Source organism: Acyrthosiphon pisum, chromosome A1, assembly GCF_005508785.2.
Source record: "Acyrthosiphon pisum isolate AL4f chromosome A1, pea_aphid_22Mar2018_4r6ur, whole genome shotgun sequence".
NCBI lineage: Eukaryota > Metazoa > Arthropoda > Insecta > Hemiptera > Aphididae > Acyrthosiphon > Acyrthosiphon pisum.
The window spans coordinates 108,432,588-108,444,565 of NC_042494.1; the positions used below are offsets into that span (position 1 = coordinate 108,432,588).

General features: G+C 36.0%; 1 protein-coding gene across 1 annotated transcript; it reads left to right on the top strand.

Moving 5' to 3' along the window:
* Positions 1-265: 265 nt before the first annotated feature.
* LOC100162848 (CCAAT/enhancer-binding protein) lies at positions 266-7,406 on the top strand. The gene is made up of 2 exons (XM_003246689.4): positions 266-2,089; positions 5,651-7,406. The coding sequence occupies exon 1, from the start codon at positions 1,215-1,217 to the stop codon at positions 2,070-2,072; it is 858 nt and encodes a 285-aa protein (XP_003246737.1). The 5' UTR covers positions 266-1,214; the 3' UTR covers positions 2,073-2,089; positions 5,651-7,406.
* Positions 7,407-11,978: the final 4,572 nt, after the last annotated feature.

Below are 11,978 nucleotides of genomic sequence, written 5' to 3' on the forward strand. Positions count from 1 at the left end.
TTATTATTATAATTATTGTTGTTGTTGTTGTTGTTGTTTGCACGAGAAAGAGAGAGAGTATGTGAGAGCACTGAGCAGAGTAAGAGAGAGTGATCGACGAGGACGTCATACACGATAGGCGGAAGAGGAAGGGGGTGGGCGACAGCGATTTGGCATCCGTGGCGCGACGGAGAGGGGAGGGGATCGAGCATCGCTTAGGAGGAGGCGATAGCGTGGCGGCGGCGGCGGCTATTCAATCGCACGCGTATGCTAACGCCGCGATCGCGACGCCGACGTACTACTACAACAACCAATACTAACACTACTACAACAACTACTACTACTATACTTATATTTTACTCTGTGCAACTGGTGCCGAATCTGCGCCGGGGTAGTCGCACGCTGAACACGCGTCTGGTAGGTGCGAACACGCTCTCGTGATATTATACAGTCGTCGGCCGATCCGTTCCGTTTTTCTACATTATCGTTCAATAATATTATTTCGCGTACGCATTACAATAATATTGTTTATATTATTTTTCGCGTACGCAATTTTAAAATATAATATTACACAATTATTAATCATATTATATTTTATATTATTGAAATATATCATTGTAATTCTGTGCGTCTCGCGTCTTTACGAGGTATTTACCGAGCGGTTTTATTTTTTTCACCACTCGTCGATGGGTCGTCGGTGGTAAAAATCTAAATGAAAAATTTAAGAAAATAATTCGCATTTTCTCTACCGCGTGTCACATATTATATTATATCGTCGTCGTCGTCCTCAAGTGGTGCCGTTCAAAAAACATAATATTATTATTGTTATTGCATGAATATCATACGCATATCATAGAGTACGGTACATCGCAAAGTTCGCGCACACGATGAACACAATGGTCACGCCGTTGTCCTCATCAGTCGTCGTTGCCGTCGTCTCCGTCTATCAATCGACCGCCGCGAACGCATCGTTCTACCGGTGACACGAGAGCTGTATACGTCGCTGAAGTAGGTGTAGAGGTAGGTGGCTAACCGTACACAGACGTTCTCGTCGGTACCGATTTTCCGCGACAGTGTCACGCGCCGTTCGGAGCGCCACACCGTGCACGCCGCTCCGGTTTTCGTTTGTGCACCGGCACCGTCGTTGCACTGCACCGTCACATATCGCTCCGCTCACACGCGTTGAGACGTGTACCTTACGTACCGCCACATAACCCGCGTGGTACCAACAAACTATGAACTCTCCGCAAATGTACGACACGGCACCGCAGCCGCACGCCCATCAGCCGCAACACCACCAGATCAGCCAACAGGAACTGGCGATGGCTGCCAAGAAAGCGCAGCTAGGGCAGCTCAAAAACAGGTATGACATATCGGAACTGTCCACGCCCGAGATATCGCTCGACCTGCAGAACCTCATCGACGACAGCCAGTTCAGCGAAGGGCTGTTCACGGAGATCCTGCAGCAGGGTCAGGTCAAGTTGCCCAACGGCACCGGCGGCGGTGGAGGCCGAAACGGCGTCAACCAGAACGGTTTCAACTCGCGCACCACTCTCGCGTACATGCCGCAGCCCGTGCACTACGAGAGCACGCCGGCATCCACTGGCGGTCCCATCAAGGAGGAACCGCCGGAGTCCGTCGAGTTCCGGAACCAGCAGCAACAGCAGCAGCAACAGCAACAGCAGCAGCAACAATACCTTAGCAACGGCCAGGGAGGTGCGTTCCAGACATCGCCCGTGTCTAGCAACGGCAGTAGCTCGCATCTCAAGGCTCATCACCACAACCACCACCGAAAGTCGAGTTCCGGCAGCAACAAGTCCGTGGACAAGAACACGGACGAGTACAAGAGAAGGCGTGAACGGAACAATATAGCGGTCCGCAAGAGCCGGGAAAAAGCAAAGATCCGCAGCCGCGAGACCGAGGAGAAGGTCAAGCTATTGGTCAAAGAGAACGAGCGGCTGCAGAAAAGGATAGAGCTGCTCAGCGAAGAACTCAACGTGCTCAGGTCGCTATTCACCAACGTGGGCGTCCTGCCCGAGCACCTTCACCGGGAGCTCAACAAACATTTCGACGCCTATCCACACTTGCAGTGAACCATCTCATGCGCGTGGTAAATATTAATATTAATACTTTTTATTATTATTACCATATACCTATATTATATGATTGTTATATTATCATCGTCGATCTCAGTAGGTACCTATACATGTACATATATGAAATTAGTAATTTGGACACACCATTCACCCCCACACCCCTGGCCCTACCACCATACGTTCAAGACTTCACCTGCGCCTTAAAGATTTTCCGGGATTTGACAATCGACCCGAATCTGATGGCACGTGCGTCTTATAATGTACCGAGACGTTTTCCCCCAGTGATCCGCCGATAATATTATAAAATATACACGATGTTATAATATTATTATAATAATAATATGTAATGCGTGCGATTATACGAAATTAAGATGGTTATGGCCCGAGGCTGATAATTTGCTGGCGCAAAAAAATGTGACGCGTGTATAATTACACAGTCGCACGTAACACGATATAACACTCGACTGATTTTCACGGTTAGGCGAGGGCGCACGCAACGATTGCGCGTTCGTTTCCTGCGTTCGAACCATAGAAAAGAGATTAACTCGGCAGTAGGTCAACTCGGAAACATCGGTAAATCATTTCAATAATTGAACTGCAAAGGCGCTCGCAATTATTTTAATTCTCCGTCGGCGGCTGCAGATGCACAGTATATACTTATCAGCACGTAGGTAGGTAGGTGTATTATAACTACTGCAGTAACCCATCGTCACCCGCTGCACTGCGGGTCCGTATGCATTTGTGTACGTATTGGAAAACTATAATAATATAATAGTTATAATAGTAAATTGGTGAAATTTTTATGAATAAAAAATCGTGTATATATGGGTATACTGTATACATAATAAATATCGACTACAGCGCTCGTTATCAACAGACATTTAGTGAATATAATATAACACTCGTGTATCATCGATTCAATATTATTTTATAACATATATAATGAGTTACGTCAAGATCTGCCTTGACCTATAACTCTGCGGGTCATAAACTAAAACCGGCAGTAGTAGCATTATGTTTTAATATATAACGAAAACCGTCTGCACTTGACGGATCTGACGGTAGGCGCCCACGACAATATTATATATGTATAACCCTATATTATTGGGGGGGGGGGATACTCGTTTACCCACGGCGGGATCCGGAAGCGCGCCTAGTGAAAACAAAACCCTGCATCGTCAGAAATCTACACAAATCGTCGTCAGCAATAATGATTAGGTATCGAAAAAATACGCACAAAATGATAATATATTATTATATCGGTGTACCGGAGGCTTGGCGCCGCCTCCATTGTCGGTGGTGGAGGTGATATAATAATCGATCGCGAAAAATCGCTTGGCCTTTGTATCTGACAATTATAATAATAATGTTCGGTGTATTACTATAATACAATACTACAACAACCGTAATACCACGGTACTATAATACGTCTATATACAGTTTTACATGACTACCGTTCTGACAATTGCTGACCTTTGACCGTCGCGTATTCTTACAAAGCACCGCGTGTTAATATTACAAGACACAATAAATAATAATAATAATAATATCGCGTAACGGTTTATAAATTAATTACTCGGTCGATCTCCCGGGCCAACGCTATAATATTATAATATACAATATATACACACCTCATACACGCATATATTATTATATTATACATAATGTTATAATGATATATTATTATTATTATTATATCATAGAAATGACCACTGCCGCACGTATACACACATTGTTTTCACTCTGCGGCGTGCGTGTGGGTTTCTGGGTCGAGTGTATACTGTTATTATTATTATTATTATTATTATTATTATATATATTATGCGCGCGCGAGATGGAAAACGGTGTTGTCGCGTTATATAATGATAGTAATAATAATAATAATGATAATACCTAGTACAAAATAATGCTGTTCCCAGTGTGCGTTGCGAAACATAAATAATATGTAATATAGGCACACTCGAAAATTCGCCGGGTTTCCACCACCGCACCGCCGGTCCGACAAAACGATATATTATAATAATAATATTCGTCTGACTATAATACTACGTCATATTATTATTATTATTATTATTATATACAATATATCGATGTAATAAAAATTAAAATATTACGATGTTGTATAACACTCACGTGTAGTGATAATAATAATATTCTATACGTATAGTGTCCGGCGATGAAAAATACGCGCCGGCCTTTCGTCCCGGGCGACAAAACCACAAAAGCCACGCGTGGCGAGGAAATCGTCGTCGCTCGGGTCCCCAAATGATAGGGCGCATATAATATTATTAATTTATCTTATACGTTTATCGAAATTATAATAAAACATTATATTATATCATTATATCAGGTGTTCGACCGTCCATCATCACCCATCACCATAATAATACCATAGTATACCATTATATTAATATAGGTAGGCGCATTATAATAGTACTATATAGGTACTAGGCGTATAAGAGGTACCTACCGACCTAGTTGAGCGATTTCTTTGTGTACACCTTAACCTGTTACTATTATTATATAATGATATATATATAATATATATATGTGTGTGTGTGTGTGTGTGCGTTGTGTTCACGCATGCATAATCATTTACACTTTTGTGTGTAGTCGCCCCTTGTTTTTTTTTCATTCAGTGTTTTGTTTTTTACGTCCGAAATTCCCATGGACCCCCTAGACCGCTCGCAGGTTTCTGTGTGCGTGTGTTTGCGGTGCAGTATGTGTGTTCTCGCACGCGCACGTGTGTGTGTGAGTGTGTGCGGTGTTTGTTATAAACGCGCACCCCTCGCGGGCAGGTTATCAATCTTTGAATATTTTCCCACACACACTAGCCTCCACAACCACCATTCCACACCACCACCACCACCACCTCCACCACCGTCACCATCGTCTCCGTGTTGCTGCAGGGGCGCGACCGCTGCGTGTGTGTATTCGCGTATTAAAAATCGTAAAAGCACACATTGCACGGCGAGCAGTTTCGCCCGATACTACCCCGCTTATACCCCGGTTCAATGGAAACAGGGATAACATTTATATTATATTATTTCACCGCTTCCGAATAATAGTAATAATAATAGAACACGCGTAAAAGAACACTGCAAGCGTATAATAAATACACATAAAACGAGTAATAATATAACATAATAATATTATATAGGAAATGTGCGTGCGTAAATCGACGTAGGTATGGTAAATATAATAATACACAGTCGTTCCTGCACAACGACTTGTTGAGCGTTTTTTTCCCTTTGCACGGGTATGTATGTAGTATGTGTGTTGTGCGAACGCTCTCCAGCAACCATATACCCTCCCTCTCCCCCCCCCCCTGATCCAACCCGACGACTTCGATTCACTGCACTGCTGATGGTGTTATATTTTGCGAGTTGTGACCGTGTGATTATTATGGTTACGAGGCTTACGGCTTTCGATCGCATCTATAATGTATAACATATTTTTTAATATTATGGTCGACGAGTTAATATTAATAATTAATAAAATATTATAGGTATTATTGAACAACGCCCGCAACGATATGCGAAAATTATTAAAGCTCTTGTTTGATTTATTTTCAGATTTCAAGAAATTGGTATCGATGAACCCGGTTCAATATCATCTCCTCTCACACTTTTTGGTATTAAACAGGGACATTTTCTGACCTGTTTTTTTTAATTATTATTATTATTTTTATTATGATTATTATTAGGTAGTTAGAATGTAAAAATTGTTATTGTTCATAAAAATCGTTTATTTAAAGGTTTCTTCGAGACTTGACACAAAAAAATAAAATGATATATTATGTATTAATATAATAATCCTATAATACTATAAAACTACAAAGCATCAATATACGTTAAAATACAAAATTAAAATATATTGGCAGCGGCGCTCAAACGCTGAGCTACTTAACTATAAATATATAATAATAATAACGTATAATATTATATTTTTTTACGTACCTGTTCAGAGCCTTCTTTAAAAAAATATTACGAATCTTACCAAAACCCTTTCGATATCGGGCATATTTTTATACGTGAGTGTCTAAGACATAGATTTATTATATGGACTATATTTATTTATTTTTCTATTCGTACAAAATCATTTTAATCAGTGCAAATATAATATATTATTATTGTTTTGAAACGCCGCAGCATTATTTACCCCTCCTTTTAGGTTTGTATAGATGTGCATACGCCACGAGTGTTCAATTTTTATTACCTATATCGTTTCGTAGATAATTGCTCGTCTTCTTGTATTTTCTCTAATTATAATTTTTATTTAACTTACATTTTTTTTTGTACATACTATACAAATTACATTAACGTGAGAGGATCGGAGTGAACGGATTGACCAAAATATTGTGTATAATATTTCTTATACGTATACATTATATCTATATAGTCTCAATACGCTGTTCCTTGCTGCAGTTATTACAACGTCAGCTGAGATGTATATTATGTTAATATTGTAATATCGTCCACGAGTGATCGTATAAATGTTTATACATTGTATAACAGTATCGTAACTCGGAAGCGTTGCCGTCGGCGGACATTCCTGAATATTACCAAAATGTAAAAAAAAAACGAATGTCCTACTTCCACCCATCCCCACCCACCGATAGTATCTGGAAACGATAATAATTTTAAAACGTCTCCACAATATCGTTAAAATATTATTTGCTTTCCAAAGTATACCGTATGGGTTGTGATGTGTATGCGTATGACTTTCGGTGATGATACCTGTAGATTATATGTCCGTACACAATTTACATATTATTTACCAGTTTACCACATGCGTTGTTCAGGTTGTACTGTAAGCACGTATTTAAATCTGCGTCGTTCATCGTTAGGTACTACCGGAAAAGCACCATTAATTGTTCGTACTCAGATATATCCCAAGTACCTATAAGTAAGTACCGAGTGTTCGAGCACAGAGTGTGCATATTTTTATCATCATTTTTGCACCGTACAAACAGAGGAAGATTGTAACCAAGTATCAGTTGCGTTCGGTTTGAAGACAGCTACTGTCGTTATTCGTTTTTTCCTATAAACCCTCGCGAGCGTCGGAAATGTTAGAGTAGGTACACCTCCGGTCCGTTAAATAAACAATAAAAAATAAATAAATATATTATAATATATTGGGTTGAACATTTATAACAAATAACTGCCAAAATTGGATAGGTTTTTTTTTCTTAATAATTTCTCGTGTTTTTCCTCTTTTTTTAAAATAATGTTCTAAAAAATTTTTTCAATAATGTAAAACACTGTGATGTTAAAGTGCCTATATAATTAATAATAATTATCGTTATTTTCATACCTGAAAAAAAAAAATCAAGAACAACAAATGAGTTACCTGTGTACAGCATACTAGGTCTAGAGCCAGATGCGAACCACGCCATGCCAAAACGTTTATTATAAATGAAAGGAAAAAAATAGTTACCTAACGAAATTCCTAATTTATTATATCGGTATAATGTTACCCGTTATATAATAGTAGATTTTAAATATATCTATCTATACGTATATAATATGTTTAATATTTATATACACTTAAATAATATTATATACTAACCGTTTTCTTTTCTTTTCGGCCTTTTGTGAAATACCAAATTTTAAGTCTAAATACTATTTTTTTAATCGATTTTTTTACTATTAATAAAAAGTTACATATTGTGTAAGATTTACGAAAAACTGCCTTTGGCTCAGCAGAGTTTAAAATTTGTTGTATATACCTTTTTTTTACGTATGTTGTACTATAATAAACATTTTGTACGTTTTGTTTGTTTTTTTTTTTTAATTTTAATTTAAAGTATACATTTTTTTTACCTATTTAGTAGTTTTTTCTAGTCTAAAATTAGATTTTTATAACTTGTAAGATATCGTATTTTTAGTTATTTAAAATAGTACCGTATAATACATATTTTTTATTTTTATTATTTAAACATAATTTATTTGTATAGGTTACTACATACATTATATTATACAAAAATATTCTGCAGTTTAGTGTTAGTATATTTTTAAAATATTATTATGTTATATGGTTTTAATATTATATTTTTCTCTTTGTTTTACATTTTTTTCGTTATTGATTAATAAAAAAAACTTTTAAAAAATAAAACTTTCATTGATGTGTGTTTTTTACCTACCTGAAATGTATTATTTTAATTGTTTTTTAGTAGGTATATCACGTATAAATACATCATATATTTACCCCTTTAATAGCTCTTTTAACATCGCTACACTTGTGCAGTGTAGGAACTAGGAACCATTACAATAATAATTATAATAATAATATAATATATAGGTACATTATAATATATGACTATACAAGTACAATACATGATTGTTTTGCTCCCAGTGTATGCAAGTGACGTATCCCAAGTACGCAATAATGTTCAAATACTCGACGGAGGAAATCATGCGGAATGACGAGAACTCGACTGCGATTGTTAAAATTTTTTTTTAAAAATCATTTATTAAACCACTTCACACGAGAACGTAATAATAGTCTACATCGTAGGCATATTACGTATTACGCGTTATGTAGCGTAAAGTCGATTAATGTTTTATAGCTCAGAGTCGCGTTCACCGCGTAATATAATATATACCTATATATATATGTATAGGTAGGTAGGTACTCTGCAGTATTATACAAATGGTTTTTTTTATTTTATTTTTTTATTTGAACATTGACATAGCGAAAATCGTGACATAATAAAATAAGTATACGTATAACATAAATACACGCTAACTACAGTTTATTCGTTTAACAGGTCCATACGATTGATCCAGAGAATGAAATTCGATTTTGTCTTAAGCACTTAACGAAAAATAGTTCTGCTTACATAATATACGTGAGGACCTACGTATATTATATTGCGTGAGGAGCTACCTATATTAAATTGTAATAATATAGTGATGTCGTTTGATTTTCATTCAGTGTGGTCTATAGACTATATTATACTCGTAGTCTATATATTGCTATTTTCAATTTTATAATACGGATTCCACATAACCATAATACGATAATAATTATAATATTGTTATATTTTGATCCTTAGTTGTTGTAGATAGCCTAAGAGCATATTATTGCCCATAAAAATAAAAATATTGTTATTGCAATACTTATATCATTTCAAACACAACGATTACCATTACGAATACAAAAACGTTATAATATATTATTAATATATGTACCTATAATATAATATAATTTCATCGAGGTTGATGGAAATTTCGTTCTCTGTAGGAACTATATACATATACCTAAGTGGGTATATATATGTAGGTGCTTCAGTAAGATTCAGAGATCTTGTGTTGTCGTTAAAATCTGATTTTCGAGGAATTTCTTCCGTGAAATTACACCTTTAATCTGCACACAAGTATCTAAGTGTAATTACGATTTTGATTCGAAATTGTGTTTGACATTAAATTATTTGACACGCGGTCAATGAGCTATTGCTGTAAGACTATAATATTATGTATACAAAATATATGACATATATATTATACAAGAATATTCGATGGAAAGATGATTTACAATTATAATTTTTGAGGAAAAAAAATTATTATTCGATTTTAATACCTAATGGCATTATTACTATAATCCTATTACAGTCGTATTACATAAGGTAATATATAATAAATTATTACCGCCGAAGAACCGTGGACGAAACAAACGAAATAAAATGTATAAATTGGTCTTAAATGATAAAAATAATAATAATCGCTAATCATGTCAATCACACATATTCGACGAATGTTTTTCCTCGTTTGAGTGTTATAAGTTACAACGAGAAAACATTGGTATTATACAACACTGCGTCGAGTTGTCATTATCTATAAGACTCTGCAGCATAATCATCATCATAATAATAATAAACAAATTGTAAACACAAGCTATTATTATTTACATATTATGTGTATATGTATACATAAACAGACATCTACCATGTATACGTTTTACGTAATGAATAAGGTGCAAAGTAAATGTGCGCGTGTTGTTACTTGTTGGCAGAGGAGGCGTCCAAGTTCGTACAGTGCACTGCACTGGTGTCGTAGTGCAGAGGATGGTGAGTATATAATATACATATTTATATATAGGTAGGTACCTAACCTAACCTATCGGCCATCAGCTATAATATAATATAATAATATTATTATGTCCATTTATACCCACGTGGCCACGAGTATACAATAATAATACATAGGTAGGTCGCCGTTCGTCACTTCTGATCGGGAATAATTATATAATAACAAAAATAAAAATTATTTTCAAACATGTTGATATTATGCCACACTATATAATGACACACAATTTATACTCGCAGTGTATAGGAGGCACACTGCTTATTCATGGATTATTGATTGTTGTGGATTTGCACCGAACATTTTATCGAGTTTTCGTGTGTACCACTGCTATAATAATAAGGCCTCTTAGGCCTTAGCCCCCCCCCCCCCCATGGGTATGCTACTGATAACTATACAATATTATTACTTTACTAAGCATAAACAAATTTAAAAAATCCAAAAACGATTCCTACGTCCTATCGCCTTCAAACTACACATGGGTCGGCGGTCAACAAATTTCTTCGGTTGAAATAAGTTGTGGTCTTACTACACCGCTCTCATAGTCTTATCTCGACGTGATTATTATGATGTTTTACTTCTCTACAAATTACTAAACGGTAAGTAGTGTATTCCGAATTGCTAAACAAGATTAATTGTCGTGTCTCACCGATGAACACCGATGAACAAAAAATACATTCCACATTGACACCTGTACACAAAATGTTGTCCTAAATAGTCCTATTTTTTGTTTAACATTGTAAATTCTCTACACCACATTAAGGTACTAAACTCATAAACTGATTGTATAATATATTAATACTTATTATGTCGTGTATTCTTTATTCTTTAATTTATAAATTTATTTACTTATAAATGTATTCATGTATATTCAGTATTCACCCAACCGGTATTTTTCGAGGAATAAACACTCACCCAATATACATAATTAATGATTATATAGGTACAACGCAGGTCATAACTATATTTACCCAAACAGGCCACATTTTGGGTCGATTCGCCCAAACCGAACTACGCCCGAAAAAATTGTAGAACCATTAAACAAACTCAAACCATCGTGTTATAATAATATTTAATAATGAAAGTATATACAAAAAATATATAATTACGATGTTTGAACCCTGGGAAGCTGGGGAATCATTTGTACATCCCTTCAAAACAACACATTTAAAAGCTCCTGTAGAAACGTTTAATATATTATGGGAACTATCAAACAATTAATAAACAATATGATATATATATGTACGCAATCTTATTACATTCCGAATTCCAAAGTAGTAAAATACTATTGTAATGATAATAATATTACGATATGCTCACACGCCGAAGTAAACTAAAAATTAAAATACAACATATTAATGTTAAAATTAACGGACAGATTGTGTTACGTAGAAATCGGACACTTCCAATAAGACACTACACTGATGCAAGGACCTAAATTGTATGTATAACGAAAACGGATAAATAAATCAACACGTATTTGAAACAACAAAACCTAAAACGTGTGGATTTCTTATAATATGCCACAAGAGAAAAGGGATGGTCGTATAAAACGTATTTTCCGCTGAAATGAAAACTATAGTGCTTGGAAGCGAAAAAACCTTTGACAACGCTGCCGCCACTCTGGTCAGCATAACCGTATCCAGAGGCGGTCAAACAGAGGGAGTGGTGAGAGGGATAGATCCCTCTCCCGTGACCTTTTTTTCAAGATTTTAAAACCATAAATTATATTTTTAATAATCAAATAGTGCATGTTAAAAAATTAGCCAAATCCCACCCCTTGACAAAATCATTTGACCACCACTGACCCCTTGTC

Coding starts and splice junctions, on each gene's coding strand:
- LOC100162848 (XM_003246689.4), top strand. CDS start 1,215: ATGAACTCTCCGCAAATGTACGACACGGCACCGCAGCCGCACGCCCAT.